We start from the raw sequence: 19,673 nt of genomic DNA, 5'->3' as shown, positions 1-19,673 counted from the left end.
CAAACCTGTCTGTTTCCCCTGGGTTGTGTCACTTGGCCACGTACTTTGAACGACTTGGAAGAGTCGCACAGTGCAGTCTGCGTTGACGTAGTGTCAACGACATAGTTCCGCCATTGAAGGAAGGCGTGTACGTAGTTTGGCCAGTTCAGTGAACACTTAGCTCGTTAGTGTTACCGTTTCCTAACAGGTTAGTTGTGCAGTTGTTACTAAGGTGCAGTTTTGTACCACCTTAGCTCTGGACAGTGCAACTGCTCTATGCACTAACCCCAACGACAGATGGTTGGTACAACGTCTACGTCGCACGAGCACAGCCTCCGTTGGGCTGTGCCCCTCCCACGTGATACAACGCACGTTCATCCATTACTATAGCGTCCTTACAAATCTGCCAAAAACGAAAGTGGGGGTAAAAACAAACAAACGAAAATATGCGATCATAGATAGTATTTTATTCGGGAATAATTTACATTATGCCGAACAATAAATCTCGGAGTCTGTCTCGACGTCCGAGTGCATGGTCCGTGTTTCAAAAATTACAATCGGGGTGGCAGATCCGTGTTTCAAAAATTATAATAGGGGGAATTGTACAAAATAATCCGTCTAAACAAAACAAACGAAAATATGCGATCCATAGATAGTATTTTATTCGGGAATAATTTACATTATGCCGAATAATAAATCTCAGAGTCTGTCTCGACGTCCGAGTGCATGGTCCGTGTTACAAAGATTACAATCGGGGGATTGTACAAAATAATCCGTGTTTCAATTTACAATCAGCGGGATCGTAAAGCACAAACAACTGCACAACCGTGCTCAAAATGTGATCATGGTCCGTGTTAAGAATACAGTCAAGCCACTGTTAGGCGAAGCTGTTCCCTGTCCGTTATTTACGTCGGGTTCTCTTGCTGATGGGTGTCGTCGGGGCTGTGTGAGTAGAGGTCTGCACGCCAATGCTCCTCTTACCTCGTAGCATCATGCGATGATGAAAAGCCGCAAAACACACTCGCCCTCGTGAAGATGAACCCCGCACAGACTACATCCTTTGGACGTCTCAGACAGTCGTCCGCTCGCAGTGGTCTTCCCCTCTCTGCTGCATACTTTACAGCTTTTCTGCCGCCCCTCCAAACGGCTGACAACGTGCATCGGCTGATTTTGTGGATTGATGTACGAGGCAAGAGAAACGGTGGCCTCGACCTCTCTCACACAGGGCTGCGATCGCCCACAATAACCGCCAATGAGTTGTTTCCCGACACGCAGATGAAACATCTTATGGGTCAGCTTACTATCAGGGTGTACATGCTTGAAGCATATATATGCATTTACCAGGGCAACATCAATCAGGTAACATGCCAGATATGTCCACCATCTGTGGTTCTTGCGCCCAGTGTGAAAGTACTTGCGCTTCTGGTTGGCTCGGTCGACGCCTCCCATGTACCAGCGATAATTATACAGCGACAGAGGCACTTGTCGCCGCTCGTCTCCCTCCCCCACTGGCACGCACTCCAAGGGTGGATAGACCGTATTCAAGATCAGCACCTGAGCGTTACTATCCTGATAAGCAGTGATGTTAAGACGAGAGTCCGTTCTGGTCGTGGCTTTCATATCCCCAACAGACAGAGGAAGGCGCTTCCTCTCACCCGGCGGAATTAATTGAGGGGGCATGGTGGGACGATTACGGCGGTTAAAACTCCCGACCATGTAGATCCCGGTCTCCATCAGCTCTCTAGCAGTAACGACCGTGCTAAACAGGCTATCACAGAATAGGCTGTGATTATATCCACAGAATGGCTGGACCAGCTCCATCGTAATTCTTTTCACCACACCTCGCTCCTGCCGTCTCCCATCAGTCCGATCCCGAAATTTCACACCTAGGTACGGTGCAAAGTTAGCGATGTATGCAGTGGTGGAGTCACACAGCTGCCATATCTTGAAACCGTCTCGATCAGGCTTATGCGGTAATCTCTGCTTAAATTTAGAACGGCCCTTAAATCGCACCATGCCCTCGTCGATGGAGATCTCTCTACCCATCTTATAATTATTTACGCACCGGTCAACTATGGGCTCCATCCATGGATTGATTTTATAAAGGGGATCCTCCTGACACCGACGTCGGCGGCGTGCCTCATCAGGATCACGACGTGGATCGTTCTCTGGGTCTGCCAGATGAAAGTATCGCATAAGCTGCTGAAAGCGACTGCGGGTAATCACAGTAGAAATACCCTGGTTTCTCAGAAAGGGATCGCTAGACCAATAATCCTCCACTGATGATTTACGGTCGATACCCATACAGACTAAGACGCCAATGAACGCCTGCACCTCTCGGTAGTCAGCGTTACGCCAGTATTTATCTATTTTCCTAGCGATATGTCGCTGGTGGAATTTGGCGTATTTATTAGTCTCGTCCTTGGCCAATCTGATCAGTGTAGCTGGAATAAACTTAAAAAAGTAATCGAGCTCACGGGAGTGGCTGGGCAAGGTGAAAGTCGGTCCTCTCTCATGGTCAAAATCGGTCTCCTCAAATATATTAGCATCGGTAGTCTCCGACATACGCCAGACAGGAGGGGTGTCGTCCTCCGCCAACACAGCAGCAACGTCATCATCGTCGTCAGAGCTTGCCTCACCTACATACTGCCTGTCATAAAAGTCATTGTCCTCTGCCGCATCCTCGTCAACCTCCGAGTCGGACTCAGCGGTGATATCACCGTCGTCTGGGCGTCTGGGCCTGAACTCGCCCGTAGCGGCATCAAGGATCATATCTGGCTCAAAATCAGGTGGGCTATCCTGATAACGAACCCTCCGCACTATCTTTTTCGGCGGGGACATCGCAGCACACGAAACTATGGCAGGAGCGGGCTGGGCAGCCTCTGCTGATGACGAGGACTCAAGCTCTTTCGCACTGGGCACAGGAACCTCTCCTGACGCAGGATGAGGGCTCATGGTGCACGCAACAGGTGGTGTCTCTCCCGGAGCAGCCGGGGGAGAACCAATGGCATCAGCCGACTCGTTACTCACTGTCTCACTAGCAGCAGCAGTATCTCCCACAAGAGCAGATGTAGTCTCTGCAGGTGAAGTAGTCTCTCCCGGAGCAGCCGGGTGAGAACCACTGGCGACCGGTGACCCGTCATCATCCTCATCGGCAGAACGATCGGTCTTACGTTTACGCTTACCACTGGGTTTTTCAGCCGGAGATAGCTTCGCCTTACGGGAGGGTTTCTTGCCCGACTTCTTAGAACGTTTACTAGGGACATCACAACGATCGCTACCACTACCGCCCGGAGACTCTGCATCTTTGAGCTTCAGTCGTCTGCTCGCCTTCAGAAAACTTTTGCGGTCCGTCAAGCTCATGTCTGGAACAGTGTCGACACACTAGCAGGTCCCTCCCTTTTAACCCTTTTCCTGCCGAGCGCCCCTGTCCGTTATCCTGCCAAGTCGGTCAAAACCGGCCCCATTTTCCGTGTCTACAGAAGATAGGCTCTCCTGCACGCTTTCCTGCCAGGCATTTGGCGGGAAAATACCGCATTTTCGGGGTACGATTACCGACCATGTACGTGTTAGACTTCAAAAATTTTTGCATGCCCGTATAGAGGGGCAACCGCTGATGAGGTTGTGTCCAGAAAATGACGAGGTCACGGGCGTTGTTTGCCCCGGGGACGTGCACTTTTATGCCCTTTTCTAGCTTACTTTCGCGGAAGTAAAGCTCGTTCGCCGGCACGCACGGCCACACCGGGAAACGTCACCTCTCTCGTGGGTTAGTAGAAGACCCAGGGGTTAGTGCTATGGGTGCGGCAGCACCCTCAAACCTGTCCTGTTTCCCCTGGGTTGTGTCACTTGGCCACGTACTTTGAACGACTTGGAAGAGTCGCACATTGCAGTCTGCTTTGACGTAGTGGCAACGACATAGTTCCGCCATTGAAGGAAGGCGTGTACGTAGTTTGGCCAGTTCAGTGAACACTTAGCTCGTTAGTGTTACCGTTTCCTAACAGGTTAGTTGTGCAGTTGTTACTAAGGTGCAGTTTTGTACCACCTTAGCTCTGGACAGTGCAACTGCTCTATGCACTAACCCCAACGACAGATGGTTGGTACAACGTCTACGTCGCACGAGCACAGCCTCCGTTGGGCTGTGCCCCTCCCACGTGATACAACGCACGTTCATCCATTACTATAGCGTCCTTACGGATCTGCCAAAAACGAAAGTGGGGGTAAAAACAAAACAAACGAAAATATGCGATCCATAGATAGTATTTTATTCGGGAATAATTTACATTATGCCGAACAATAAATCTCGGAGTCTGTCTCGACGTCCGAGTGCATGGTCCGTGTTTCGAAAATTACAATCGGGGTGGCAGATCCGTGTTTCAAAAATTATAATAGGGGAATTGTACAAAATAATCCGTCTAAACAAAACAAACGAAAATATGCGATCCATAGATAGTATTTTATTCGGGAATAATTTACATTATGCCGAATAATAAATCTCAGAGTCTGTCTCGACGTCCGAGTGCATGGTTCGTGTTACAAAGATTACAATCGGGGGATTGTACAAAATAATCCGTGTTTCAATTACAATCAGCGGGATCGTAAAGCACAAACAAACGGCACAACCGTGCTCAAAATGTGATCATGGTCCGTGTTAAGAATACAGTCAAGCCACTGTTAGGCGAAGCTGTCCCCTGTCCGTTATTTACGTCGGGTTCTCTTGCTGATGGGTGTCGTCGGGGCTGTGTGAGTAGAGGTCTGCACGCCAATGCTCCTCTTACCTCGTAGCATCATGCGATGATGAAAAGCCGCAAAACACTCGCCCTCGTGAAGATGAACCCCGCACAGACTACATCCTTTGGACGTCTCAGACAGTCGTCCGCTCGCAGTGGTCTTACCCTCTCTGCTACATACTTTACAGCATTTCTGCCGCCCCTCCAAACGGCTGACAACGTGCATCGGCTGATTTTGTGGATTGATGTACGAGGCAAGAGAAACAGTGGCCTCGACCTCTCTCACACTGGGCTGCGATCGCCCACAATAAACCGCCAATGAGTTGTTTCCCGACACGCAGATGAAACATCTTATGGGTCAGCTTACTATCAGGGTGTACATGCTTGAAGCATATATATGCATTTACCAGGGCAACATCAATCAGGTAACATGCCAGATATGTCCACCATCTGTGGTTCTTGCGCCCAGTGTGAAAGTACTTGCGCTTCTGGTTGGCTCGGTCGACGCCTCCCATGTACCGGCGATAATTATACAGCGACAGAGGCACTTGTCGCCGCTCGTCTCCCTCCCCCACTGGCACGCACTCCAAGGGTGGATAGACCGTATTCAAGATCAGCACCTGAGCGTTACTATCCTGATAAGCAGTGATGTTAAGACGAGAGTCCGTTCTGGTCGTGGCTTTCATATCCCCAACAGACAGAGGAAGGCGCTTCCTCTTACCCGGCGGAATTAATTGAGGGGGCATGGTGCGACGATTACAGCAGTTAAAACTCCCGACCATGTAGATCCGGTCTCCATCAGCTCTCTAGCAGTAACGACCGTGCTAAACAGGCTATCACAGAATAGGCTGTGATTATATCCACAGAATGGCTGGACCAGCTCCATCGTAATTCTTTTCACCACACCTCGCTCCTGCCGTCTCCCATCAGTCCGATCCCGATATTTCACACCTAGGTACGGTGCAAAGTTAGCTATGTATGCAGTGGTGGAGTCGCACAGCTGCCATATCTTGAAACCGTCTCGATCAGGCTTATGCGGTAATCTCTGCTTAAATTTAGAACGGCCCTTAAATCGCACCATGCCCTCGTCGATGGAGATCTCTCTACCCATCTTATAATTATTTACGCACCGGTCAACTATGGGCTCCATCCATGGATTGATTTTATACAGGGGATCCTCCTGACACCGACGTCGGCGGCGTGCCTCATCAGGATCACGACGTGGATCCGTTCTCTGGGTCTGCCAGATGAAAGTATCGCATAAGCTGCTGAAAGCGACTGCGGGTAATCACAGTAGAAATACCCTGGTTTCTCAGAAAGGGATCGCTAGACCAATAATCCTCCACTGATGATTTACGGTCGATACCCATACAGACTAAGACGCCAATGAACGCCTGCACCTCTCGGTAGTCAGCGTTACGCCAGTATTTATCTATTTTCCTAGCGATATGTCGCTGGTGGAATTTGGCGTATTTATTAGTCTCGTCCTTGGCCAATCTGATCAGTGTAGCTGGAATAAACTGAAAAAAGTAATCGAGCTCACGGGAGTGGCTGGGCAAGGTGAAAGTCGGTCCTCTCTCATGGTCAAAATCGGTCTCCTCAAATATATTAGCATCGGTAGTCTCCGACATACGCCAGACAGGAGGGGTGTCGTCCTCCGCCAACACAGCAGCAACGTCATCATCGTCGTCAGAGCTTGCCTCACCTACATACTGCCTGTCATAAAAGTCATTGTCCTCTGCCGCATCCTCGTCAACCTCCGAGTCGGACTCAGCGGTGATATCACCGTCGTCTGGGCGTCTGGGCCTGAACTCGCCCGTAGCGGCATCAAGGATCATATCTGGCTCAAAATCAGGTGGGCTATCCTGATAACGAACCCTCCGCACTATCTTTTTCGGCGGGGACATCGCAGCACACGAAACTATGGCAGGAGCGGGCTGGGCACCTCTGCTGATGACGAGGACTCAAGCTCTTTCGCACTGGGCACAGGAACCTCTCCTGACGCAGGATGAGGGCTCATGGTGCACGCAACAGGTGGTGTCTCTCCCGGAGCAGCCGGGGGAGAACCAATGGCATCAGCCGTCTCGTTACTCACTGTCTCACTAGCAGCAGCAGACGTAGTCTGTGCAGGTGAAGTATCTCCCACAAGAGCAGATGTAGTCTCTGCAGGTGAAGTAGTCTCTCCCGGAGCAGCCGGGTGAGAACCACTGGCGACCGGTGACCCGTCATCATCCTCATCGGCAGAACGATCGGTCTTACGTTTACGCTTACCACTGGGTTTTTCAGCCGGAGATGGCTTCGCCTTACGGGAGCGTTTCTTGCCCGACTTCTTAGAACGTTTACTAGGGACATCACAACGATCGCTACCACTACCGCCCGGAGACTCTGCATCTTTGAGCTTCAGTCGTCTGCTCGCCTTCAGAAAACTTTTGCGGTCCGTCAAGCTCATGTCTGGAACAGTGTCGACACACTAGCAGGTCCCTCCCTTTTAAAGCCACAGGGAAACAAAGCCCTGGACATGATTGGACGCAGGGGTGTTAATATATGCAACCACCTGTTATTATAATGGACCTACGGCAATCAGTCCACCAACCGGCGCTGACATTCCTACCCGTCATGTAAATTGCCTGTCCGCACCATTTGATATGCTAATAATACTCATTTGCGATGCAAATCCCTCGAGCACTTAGCATAACATAGTCAATGTCATTAGCATCTCAACTTGACATTCCGTCCAGCTGGGTACGTGGCATGCGCACCTGCCACCCAAGGACGTTGGCCCAAGCCCATGTTTAGTACGGGTGGGAAACCCGTATCTTTAACTCATGTCCCTTCTAAGTACGCCTGCGCAGGGCGTATTGTCATCCAAGTCGGTGACAAGCCAACCCGACAGATCGCCCATTAAGCAGTAATGGACTGGCCGTCTCGTTCTTGTACGGCAACGAACAGTGCTTCAGCGGCTTGTTTAGGTCATAACCGTCGCCTGCCGAGCGGCTTACCCAACTAAGGCGGTCAAAGATGAAGGATGCCAAAATTGTCAACGGCTGTCTCGGCCTCGTCCGTTGGGCAAACATGGCTCCTTCAAATAACGTGGCCAGCACGTCTACGTCATCAGCGGTGATGACGACCCGTCATTGACGCCCGAGTGCGTAAAACTCGGAATATACCGACAGGTACCTCTACCTGAGTCGGTCATACTACGGTATAAACCAAACACAGGTCTGCCAACTCCCGTTAGACTCGGCCGTTAGCCGAACTTCACAGGGACAACATAGGCGTAACAAGTCGGTGAACAACGGTTCACGCACCTAACCGCAGCCGCCAAGTCGGTGAACAATGGTATCAAATTTTGAGGCCATGTTCCTGAATGGCAAGGCTGAGGCGGTGTGTTTCGTTGCACGGCTTGAACGTCTAGAGCCAAGTGCAGCCGACAACGTCCGACATCTGAGTGGGTAGTCTTTTCGAGAAGGTAACAAGTCGGTTAAAAGCGGTGGTTACCCTTCACAAATGTCAGTCAAGTCCGTTCGGATCAGTTCCATGTCAGGGACTAATCAAGCCGAGTCCGTCAAATCCGTCCGCACTTCCCGTCAATCAGGACCAAGTCCGTGATTTTCGTCTCGCACCATTGGCAAAAAATTGCACCGCCAGCTGAGGCGGTCTTAGGCGGTTGCCTTAGAGAAAGCCGAGTCCGTCAAATCCGTCCGCACTTCCCGTCAATCAGGACCAAGTCCGTGATTTTCGTCTCGCACCATTGGCAAAAAATTGCACCGCCAGCTGAGGCGGTCTTAGGCCGTTGCCTTACAGATTAGCGTTGCCGAGACGGTCAATTTCGGCCGAAATCTATGTAGTGCCTCAGAGCCAAGTTACCCCAAACTCCGCTAGAATACGTCAACGTGCTAACCTGCCAAGTACGCTACTCGTCCCCCCAAAAAAAACCAGTCCCCCACCGGGGTGGGGGACTGGCTGGGTAGCTTCCGCACCTTTCCCTGTCGTTGGACTCTCTGTGAACCCATTTCGAGAGCAAACGCCGTTCCTCGCCCAAAACCTGTCCTCGAACGACCCCTAGCGCGAGCAAGGGTTTGCTACACGTAGTTCCGTCGACTAGGCAGGAAAGGGGGTACCAAAAAGTAGCCCGATTTCCACCGCCTTGGCAGGATAACGGCCGTGGCTGCTCAGATTCTAGCTACACCGAATTTCAAGCGGATTTTCACCGACTTGGCAGGAAAAGGGTTAAAGCCACAGGGAAACAAAGCCCTGGACATGATTGGACGCAGGGGTGTTAATATATGCATCCACCTGTTATTATAATGGACCTACGGCAATCAGTCCACCAACCGGCGCTGACATTCCTACCCGTCATGTAAATTGCCTGTCTGCACCATTTGATATGCTAATAATACTCATTTGCGATGCAAATCCCTCGAGCACTTAGCATAACATAGTCAATGTCATTAGCATCTCAACTTGACATTCCGTCCAGCTGGGTACGTGGCATGCGCACCTGCCACCCAAGGACGTTGGCCCAAGCCCATGTTTAGTACGGGTGGGAAACCCGCATCTTTAACCTCATGTCCCTTCTAAGTACGCCTGCGCAGGGCGTATTGTCATCCAAGTCGGTGACAAGCCAACCCGACAGATCGCCCATTAAGCAGTATTGGACTGGCCGTCTTGTTCTTGTACGGCAACGAACAGTGCTTCAGCGGCTTGTTTAGGTCATAACCGTCGCCTGCCGAGCGGCTTACCCAACTAAGGCGGTCAAAGATGAAGGATGCCAAAATTGTCAACAGCTGTCTTGGCCTCGTCCGTTGGGCAAACATGGCTCCTTCAAATAACGTGGCCAGCACGTCTACGTCATCAGCGGTGATGACGACCCGTCATGACGCCCGAGTGCGTAAAACTCGGAATATACCGACAGGTACCTCTACCTGAGTCGGTCATACTACGGTATAAACCAAACACAGGTCTGCCAACTCCCGTTAGACTCGGCCGTTAGCCGAACTTCACAGGGACAACATAGGCGTAACAAGTCGGTGAACAATGGTTCACGCACCTAACCGCAGCCGCCAAGTCGGTGAACAATGGTATCAAATTTTGAGGCCATGTTCGTGAATGGCAAGGCTGAGGCGGTGTGTTTCGTTGCACGGCTTGAACGTCTAGAGCCAAGTGCAGCCGACAACGTCCGACATCTGAGTGGGTAGTCTTTTCGAGGAGGTAACAAGTCGGTTAAAAGCGGTGGTTACCCTTCACAAATGTCGCTCAAGTCCGTTAGGATCAGTTCCATGTCAGGGACTAATCAAGCCGAGTCCGTCAAATCCGTCCGCACTTCCCGTCAATCAGGACCAAGTCCGTGATTTTCGTCTCGCACCATTGGCAAAAAATTGCACCGCCAGCTGAGGCGGTCTTAGGCCGTTGCCTTACAGATTAGCGTTGCCGAGACGGTCAATTTCGGCCGCAATCTATGTAGTGCCTCAGAGCCAAGTTAGCCCAAACTCCGCTAGAATACGTCAACGTGCTAACCTGCCAAGTACGCTACTCGTCCCAAAAAAAAAAAACAGTCCCCCACCGGGGGGGGACTGGCTGGGTAGCTTCCGCACCTTTCCCTGTCGTTGGACTCTCTGTGAACCCATTTCGAGAGCAAACGCCGTTCCTCGCCCAAAACCTGTCCTCGAACGACCCCTAGCGCGAGCAAGGGTTTGCTACACGTAGTTCCGTCGACTAGGCAGGAAAGGGGGTACCAAAAAGTAGCCCGATATACACCGCCTTGGCAGGATAACGGCCGTGGCTGCTCAGATTCTAGCTACACCGAATTTCAAGCGGATTTTCACCGACTTGGCAGGAAAAGGGTTAAAGAATTGTGTACAATTTTCTCTCCAGAGATAAGGAGGGTTACACCTATACTTTAATGAACTACTGTACATACATGTATTTCTCAAAGAAAACCAAATTTATATTACCTTATCAACAGGTTGACAAGGAGCATGAGAAATGCTTTGTTGTGTTTGAAGACAACTCAGAACACTGGGTCCTCTTCAAAGATTTACAGACTGGTAAGATAATCACACTCTATCTAGAATTTATTCACAAATTTCTCAAGACATTCTCCACTTTTGTTTGCACAGGTTGCAAATGTACATCAGCGGTCTGCAATTCTGAAGAAACAGCCAGTCTGCCTATTTTCTCAGAATAGAAAAACAGTTTGGTTCAACCTTTACCTTTGCAAATGAACTTAATATAAAGAAATGGTGGATGAGCCAGCAAGAGATTACTAATTGTGAGATGGCAGAATGTTTTCACTTTTGGTGTTATGCCCACATTATCAACCAACATTTGTTCTGTAAGATTCTATACACTCTCATGCAATGTCCAGATACAACAAAATAAATAATGTTTTGCCCGTGTTTATACCCTCATCAAAACTTATGGCGACACGTGCAGTTTGACAGTAAGATTCCGCACTCATGTGAGTGTCTTCTCTAATAAAAAAATCACAAAATCTTAAAAACATGGATATTTTTCATAACTCTAATCCACAGTGCTTGTGACAATCTGTTATAAGATTTGTGCATCTTTTGTACAAGTTGTCAGATAGGTCCAACATATCAAAATGCAAAGAAATGGACCAATCACAGAGAACCTTGGAAGAGTGCTGTGGACTGCCCCCAAAATTCCATTGTGCTGCGACATTGATAGGCTTCATTTGTCAGCCTGTGAAAAATTTAAGAAATCTATTTTGCCTTTAATTAAGAATTTGTGACTGTGTCCATTGCAGGACCCAACTACAGCTCAGATATCATGTGCACGATATGCCAAGATGGATCCTCAGACTCTCCGAATGAAATTGTCATATGTGACAGGTGTAACCTTGGTAAGTGTCATTTTATTCGTCCACCAGGGCTTTGAACTTCAACCCCACACCACATACAGTACATGTATGACTGTCAACTACACAGCTGCATAACACTTTATGTTTTCATTTCTCGACAAAAGAACTATTAAACTGTTCTGTTTCTTTCATGCTGATCTCAGTAAGGCTTGTTAGTGGAAGATTCGGAATTCAATATAAAACCATCCTTGAGTACACTGGTGGACACAAAATTTACCATTTGACAATAAAGAGCAAGGGACATTCCTGTTGCTGTAAATTTGCTGTAAATGTTATAAATGAATGGTACACAGAGTGACAAAACTTTAAAAACTGACCAAAATCAACTGTTGTTATTTTGTATAGTAGTATGCGCTACACGTTAGGGAGAATTCACAATTTGCCAATGACGTTTCCGTGTCATGTACCAAGGGAGTGTGTTCATTATTTTCGGAAACACTGAAGAAGGACTGTTTCCTGACTGAGCAATTTTACAAATGACCATAAACTTGAGGGGGTCTTGTTGCTTAGCAAAGCTGCATGTATGGGATGACCCCAAAGAATACCCCATTGTTTTTATAATGATGACTAGGCCCAGGGTTCTTCAGGTGTGTCTTTTGCAGTCATTTTACCATTCGACCTTGGTACATCTGCCTGTGAATTCAATAGGAGGTACTTTTAAATAGAGAAATAGGGTGACAGGATAAATTAACCCTTTGAACCCTGTAGGCCGGTATACCGGCCTATTTGAGTTTGACTTTATATCCTAAAGGCCGGTATACCGGCCGTGGCGCCTAACCATTTAACAGCCAATCAAATAGCTTGTTACAACACGTTTTTGGCATCCAAACATTGTGATGACGTATTGCCGCCATTGTTACCGTCGCTGTGAATTACTTTATCAGACAAAGCTCTTCGAAAATGCCTCATAGACGTGTTACAACTGCACAAGTGCTGCAAGAAGTGTTGAGTTGAGATGAGGGAAGTGAGCAAGGTAACAATTATGGCCACAATAGTGATTTTTCCAGTGAGCTTTCTAGTGTAAACGGCGATTTCGCCCACGTTGATTCAGCTGCTTCAGACGATGATAATTTACACCCAGCACCTATCGGCAGAGGGCGCTGCATAGGAGATGGTCGTGGCAGGGGACGTAGGCATGGCAGGGGGCGTGGCAGGGGACGTGGGAGAGGCAGGGGATGTACTTGAGCTCAACAGAGAACCCCTTCCCCTACCCCCTGTAGATTGGAATAGAGATACAGCAGGTTTCAACCCAAGACAGTTTACACCAAATAATCCCCCTTGTCCAAGAAATGTAGCAGATTCAATAAATGTGGAGAGCAAGCTGGTTGAATATTTCAATTTATTTTGGGATGATGAACTTGGGAAATTTTTGTCAACATGCCAAATCGCGAAGCTGATCGTGTGAGGGCAGAAAAGCCTAGTAATTACTATGCTAAATCATTCGAAAAACAACCCCTGACTGAACTAAAGGCATTTTTTGGCTTGAGAATATCAATGGAAATGCTAATTTACAAGCATCGGTGCAGGTATTGCAAGGAGTTGTTGTGTATCGGACATGGCGAAACTGATTGCTGGTATGATTGGCATCACTAGGTACAATACTGGCAGTAAAATGAAGCAAGTAACAAGCTACGTCAGTTTTTATCATTCATGTATCATTTATTCATGCTTATCCTTCAAATAAAAATATATAAGGGCTCACAAATATGATTTCAGAAAGAAATGATATTTGGAAACAATGCCCCTGGGGGGGTCAGGATATACATCAGGTTACCCTGGGGAGCTTAGGGTTCAAAGGGTTAAACAGTGAGGAATGCCAAGGTTGACTCTTCCCCTTCCTTGGGCTGTGTGTTTCATCAAACAATTATCTCTATATTGCCTCAATTTTTTGTAGATTTCCATACAATGCGCAAATGTATGAAATATACAAGCAGTCTTCATTTTCTGCTACTGCAGGATGGTGAAATCCCCCTTCCATACTAGAGTGCATGTGACTGATGTTAGGCTGAATACCACATTTTGCGTCCTCAGTAAAAATTACTGTCTAAAATACCTCTATCAGCTGTGATGGCATTATGACTATTCTTCACTCTGCTTGCTGAGAGAATAGTTTTGCAGACTTTCAAAAAGGAATAATTTACAAGGTTGCAGAAGCATGATAAGATCAGACACTATATGTCATCTACAATGATTGTATAACGATTTTGGTTACTTTATTTAATATTTTCTGAAATTTTTCCATCAACAAGTTGATTCACGTAACAAATTCCAGATGAAAGAAAAAGGTAACAATCATTCTGACAATATGATGTCAATCAATGTCATATACATTGCTGTATAAAGCAAAAAAAAAAAAAACCAACACCAGTCACAGAGTGCACAGGAGCGCCATCTAGTGATGAAGTAAAAAATCCCCAACTTGAAAGCCATCCCTTGTGATGTCGTACAACCATTGCAAGTTGTAGCGGAAATTCTCAAATGTCCATCTCCACGTTTGCAGGTTATCATCAGAAATGTCACAAACCTGAAATAGAAGAGAACGTCCTGAAGCCGGACATACCATGGCACTGCCGACAGTGCATATTCGCAACGTCAGTCAAGAGAGGTGGCGCATCCAAGAAAGGTCCTAACGCCAAAGCATTCCAAGACATGAAGAAATCACTGCCATACAAACGAAATTCTTTAACCTGGGATTCTAGCCACCGAACCAACTTGCAACAGTGTTACTGCTACTGTGGTGGACCGGGAGAGTAAGTACTTTATAAATATTTTGTTGCACTTCACTTCTATCCCAATACATCCATAGCTATATGTTGTTCTCAGACCAAAGTCTTGTCTGATAGGTTTTAATTTGGCATGTGTGGATCGTGCTCTTTGTACAATAAGATTTAATGCAGTGTAATTGGTACAAGTGCATGCATTACCATACTAACACAAATACAAACAGTACACACATGCTTGAATGCATCAAGATACAGCCAAAGTCTCCTTCCCAGATTATTTTCCATTTTAAAGTTTGCAATTGACCAACCCTGATTTGCGTCACAAGCATTCCATATGGCCAGTCGGTCTCGTCGTAAACTGCCAACAAAGCCCATGGTTTGGCTCGTAGTGGGACTGTGGCGATGACCCCAATGACCCGAGCATGTTTGATATACGCCACAAGTACCGCTGTGACATCACAGCTATCAGCATTTATGCAATATAGTTCTTAAATTTGCATGTGTGAATATTGCCATATTTCACATTGCTGCCAAAATACAATTTTTGAAACTTGTCTGATAGCTTCCATACTTGACATGTCAAACTTATATCTGTTCTGATCAAATTTAAGCAAAGTATCAATGACACTACATGTATAGCGTTTGTTTTCCTTTACATTGAATCAAGGGATGTTACAGCAATTTGATTGACACTTGTCCCAGGCGGGAGTGCAATTGCAAAGTGTACAGTATGTCTAAGTTGTGCTTGTTTAATTGGTAGACCTCACAACTGTGAAGTTGCTGATACATTGAAGATTAAGAAATTGCAACTATCTGTTGCTTTCCTAGTTAACTGTCATGTTATTATCGTAAAGAATGTACAGAGACATTCTTGTCATCAAAACAGGGACAATAGATGCACAGTGCTGCTGGCAAAATTCAATACTTCTTTGGGCAGCAACCATAGTCTAGTTAAGGTTCAATGAACTCTACTGTGAAAGAGTAAAAGGCGGCATATCCTGACAGGTCACCCCAGGTCAAAACAAAGTGATTCCCTTAGGTTTCTTTGTAAGTGCAATGTGGCTCCATTTAACTCACAGTCTATGAAAACTGCATGCATCAATATTTGAAAGGATAGGGGGTTTGTTCTTCTGTCGCAGTCACAGTAACATCGACTCCATAATGGCTTCTGGATTTGAAAGCTTTGTTGACAACATTGGCAAAGACTTCCTATCTTGTCCAATCTGTCTTGAGTTCTTCAAAGGTCCAAAATGCCTTCCATGCCTCCATACATTCTGTAAGGGGTGCCTTGAATCACTGACAGAAAAGACAGGACACTTGATCTGCCCAACATGTACCACCGAGCACCAAATCCCAGACACTGGTGTGGAGGGATTGAAAGACAACTTTATGATGGTGTCCCTTGTTGACAAATTTGAAGAGAGGTGGGATCAGGTTCATGCCAGTTCAAGTGGGAGTGATCAGCAAAGCTGTGAATGGTGTGAAAGAGATGTGGAAGCCACACATGTCTGTATTGACTGTCAGCAGAAGTGCTGCAGTGCGTGTGCCACAGCTCATAAAAATGCTGTTGTAAGTCGCACCCACCAAGTCATGGCATCTGCAGAATACAACGAGAAAAAGGTCAGTAACCCTGCAGCAGTTAAGCCTGTAGTGCGCTGCAGTTCTCACAAAGAGTTTGAAGTCAAATTCTACTGTGAGGAGTGCCAGACACCAGTGTGTGTGGAATGCTGTGTTGTGGAACACCGCGGTCACACCCACAGAAATGTGCAAGAGGTCATTGAAGAATACACAAAAAAACTGACCAGTTATGCGGGGAAATTACAAGAGAAAGCTGAAACTGAAGATAGGGATAAAATTAAAATAACAAATGTCTCGAAAGAAATAAAGGCTGCAACTAGGGTGGAAGTTGAGAAAATCAAGATGAGAGTCAAAGAAACTGTGTCAGCTGTAGAAGAGGAAGGTGCAAGATTGGTCGAGGAACTCACCAAAAATAATGAAATGAAAGTCAAAGGAAATGAAATTATCAAAGAAGGAATGGACACGATGTACGGACATGCTGTTAACCTGTGTTCCTACATTGGAAATATGATGAGTCAAGGAAATAAACTGGAACTGTTGGAAAGGAGGGAGGAAATGATGGGGCAAATGGAAAAGCTGCTGACTGTAGAGAGTGAGCCCGGAATCGAAACTGATCCGGTTACATTTCACCCAGATGATGGGGTTCCTTTTGAAGGCATGGTTGGGAAGCTGGCATCGCGTGAGACATCAGTCATTCAAGGAAGTGAAACCAAAACTGAGAACAAAATTGGAAAGGTCCGAGAGCCGAGTTTTCCAAGTGTTGAAGACACTGTCAAACCAAAAGAGGAGAACTCTGCCAAAGATCTTTCAAAGTCAAAACTTTGCAATGCTATTAGCCTAAGTGTCATTATTCTTTTGATAGCTTTTATGTTGTGGCCGATTATGTCTCGGCCATACTATGTAACTAAAGGTTCAGATATTGTAATCTCTCACAAAGGTAGTATTGCAGTTCCTAAAGGTGAGCGTATCCAAGTTGTGTTGAAAGACAAGAATGAGAAGAGAAATCTTGCCGTGCCATGCCATGAAATAAAGGCTGAACTGAAATATATGTACTCACAAAGTCCGACAAAAATTCCAGTATTCGATGATAAAAATGGCAAATGCAGTATCATTATATCTGAGGAAATGAATGGTGAATATAAGCTGGCTGTAGAAGTGAAAGATGAAGCCATAAGCGGCTCACCATTTGATGTCACTGTCACGAGAACCAGATTTTGGAAGACTATAAAAGGAGATTTCCGTTCCCCAACTGGTATCACATTAAATCAAGATGGTGATATGGTGATAGCTGATAGAGGAAACTCTGTTGTTAAAGTCATGGACATCAATGGAAATTTAAAGAGAAAATTGACATTTGAGTCACTATTTAACAATCCAGTTAAACCTTTGGATATTACAGTATCCTCTGATAATAAATATTTCATAACAGACGCTGGAAATCATCAAATTATTGTTTGTGATGATGAGGGTCAGGTCTTGAAAACTTTTGGAGGTGAAGAACTGATGTATCCTCAAGGTATAGGTATCAGCCCTGTTGATGGTTCTGTGTATGTATCAGACTGGCATGGTCTGGACAGCCAAACTTTCCAAGGAGTGCAGTTAATCAGAAAGTACTCCCAGAGTGGTGAATATATCAAGTCATTCGGAAGTTATGAAACTTTAAGCTATCATTATCAAGGACCTAATCTCTTGGACTTTGCCAGAAATGGAACTTTATATGTTTGTGATGGGCAAAACCACCGCATCCGTGTGTTTGATGCAAACGATCAGTTTTCGACTGCAATTGGCCATTACGGTTATGATGATGGACAATTTGTAAACCCTACTGGGATAGCAGTTAGTGAGGATGGCTTTATTTATGTCGTTGATCGCTATTCTGTTCAAAAATTTGATGTGGCTGGTAATTTCATCAATCGCATTGACTGTAGTGTTGATGATGATGAAAAGTATGATTGTGATGAGGTAGGAGAGCCCTTTGGTCTTACCCTAACCAGGGACAATCAGATGAAAAGACTCCTTGTCGTTGATGCAGAGCGCAATGGTGTTCATTTATTTTTAGTGTCATGTACACAACAGAAGTCTCAATACCTTCAATATGATTTTGCCACCTTACTGAGTTATGAGAGTCTCTGATCGTTGACCATATTATCAATATGACGGATTTGTAGAGGTTAAACACATAAGATTACGTAAGCAAAATTAAAGAATTGAATGCCAGAAATGCCTACAAAGATGAAAAGGTAAATAAGTTGTAGCTAGTTTCATGATCAAACAGAACTTAATGCCATGACAACGATTACAATTGTGTTAAAAATGTAAAATCGCTATCCCAAACTCTTCATGTGGTGAGAAGCTGACTTTTTACCCACCATGCATTTCAAGATCATGCAGCATGCCCCCTAGCACAAGACAAAAAGTAGGTAAGGTAGCAAGAATTTAATGGCAAAGAAATAAAAATACTTATAGATACAGATAGTAATGTCAAATTGATAAGATGGAGAAAGGAAACACTAGGTCACTTGTTTTCATCTTGAATTGATCACATTCACGGTTTTCATGGTCTTTGAAATGTCCATTGCTTGAAAGATGAGGAAAATGTCGTCCAGTATTTCTGGTAAATCAATATACCAGTGTAATATGGTGAAAATCTTCATAAATTAATACCTATTATTATACATAGCACAGAAGATTTTTGAACATTTACCTTTCAACTTTTCCTTGAAAATGTCTTTTTTTTGGTGTGCATATACTCTGTACCTCTGGAAAAAACTCACTATCAGTTGAAACACTATCAAGATCTCTTAAAGACATACTTGAAATCACTTATTTCAATCTGATTTCTTCTTGATGAATAGAAAAATAAATTTCTTGATATCCAACTTTAAAGTGAAAAGCTGTTTCTGTCAAGGCTGTGTGTTGACTGATGTTGCATGTTTTCTTTTCAATAGGTTCTCATTGTAGACTCTCACAGTCCCCGTTTGCTGAGCAGTAGACAACTCTTCCTTTTAACTTGTGCATATATAGAAATTCCATCAATGTGTGAGTCAACTAAATAAAGCAAGTCGACCTAGTCACAATTTAACTAGACAATGCTGCACACAGGATGTATGAGGGCCTTACCTCATTCTGCTTACAAGCTTTAACTTTTGATGGAGTGTCCCATATTTCTTTGGTTGTGTTTGTAAAATAGTTTCTTGTTCTACCACAGGGCGTTGCAGGAATTATTAGTGTAGAAGTTATGAATATGATCAATAAATGTCTTGTATTAAACTATTTTTCCTTATACAAGCCTTACCTGTGTCTAGTGTGTGCCTATTACTTTACGCTAGCTATCTCTGTATAGTATTTCAAAGAAAACAGTCTATATCTGTTAATTGCCCTCCTAATCCCCTTCATTAATTTGTTCTGCCAATCACTGACGTGGGGGTTTATCTCCCTGACCAAATACCTCGTTAGCAGCTCATAAGGTAGTAGACGGAAAGGGTTGAAACTCTCAGGGTCCGTAATCTTCTACGTAGTACAGCAGCGATGGTGTCCACTTTGTCAATTTTTGTGTAAATTTAAGTAATATACTGACATATTGGAGAGAGAAAAAATATTTTGTCCCCAAGTATCTTACAAAATTGAGGCCGAATGAAGTACTTTCCTTATCATTGTGAGAGAAAATCAACTGATTATGAAGCATACAGTATGCTATGTTACCTCCAAGACTAGACTGGCCCTGGTCGTTTAGCCATACGCTGCAGCATGGCTTTCCAAACTCCACTCCAGGATCTGCGCGAC

At 45.6% G+C, this 19,673-nt stretch overlaps 2 protein-coding genes across 3 annotated transcripts in view; both read left to right on the top strand.

Moving 5' to 3' along the window:
- The window catches only part of LOC139114138 (metal-response element-binding transcription factor 2-like), a 40,121-nt gene that overhangs the window by 7,147 nt on the left and 13,301 nt on the right, over positions 1 to 19,673 (top strand). For both annotated transcript variants that reach the window (XM_070675681.1, XM_070675682.1), the window contains exons 3-5: positions 10,672 to 10,753; positions 11,476 to 11,571; positions 14,090 to 14,339. In XM_070675681.1, the coding sequence (XP_070531782.1) occupies positions 10,672 to 10,753; positions 11,476 to 11,571; positions 14,090 to 14,339 (428 nt within the window). The remainder of the gene's footprint in view (positions 1 to 10,671; positions 10,754 to 11,475; positions 11,572 to 14,089; positions 14,340 to 19,673) is intronic.
- Positions 15,269 to 18,769, top strand: LOC139114135 (E3 ubiquitin-protein ligase TRIM71-like). Its single transcript, XM_070675663.1, has one exon. The coding sequence runs from the start codon at positions 15,474 to 15,476 to the stop codon at positions 18,021 to 18,023; it is 2,550 nt and encodes an 849-aa protein (XP_070531764.1). The 5' UTR covers positions 15,269 to 15,473; the 3' UTR covers positions 18,024 to 18,769.

The sequence above is a fragment of the Ptychodera flava genome, chromosome 16 (genome assembly GCF_041260155.1).
Source record: "Ptychodera flava strain L36383 chromosome 16, AS_Pfla_20210202, whole genome shotgun sequence".
NCBI classification, from domain to species: domain Eukaryota; kingdom Metazoa; phylum Hemichordata; class Enteropneusta; family Ptychoderidae; genus Ptychodera; species Ptychodera flava.
The sequence above is the reverse complement of the archived record's forward strand: the minus strand, read 5'-3'. Positions and strand labels throughout refer to the sequence as shown.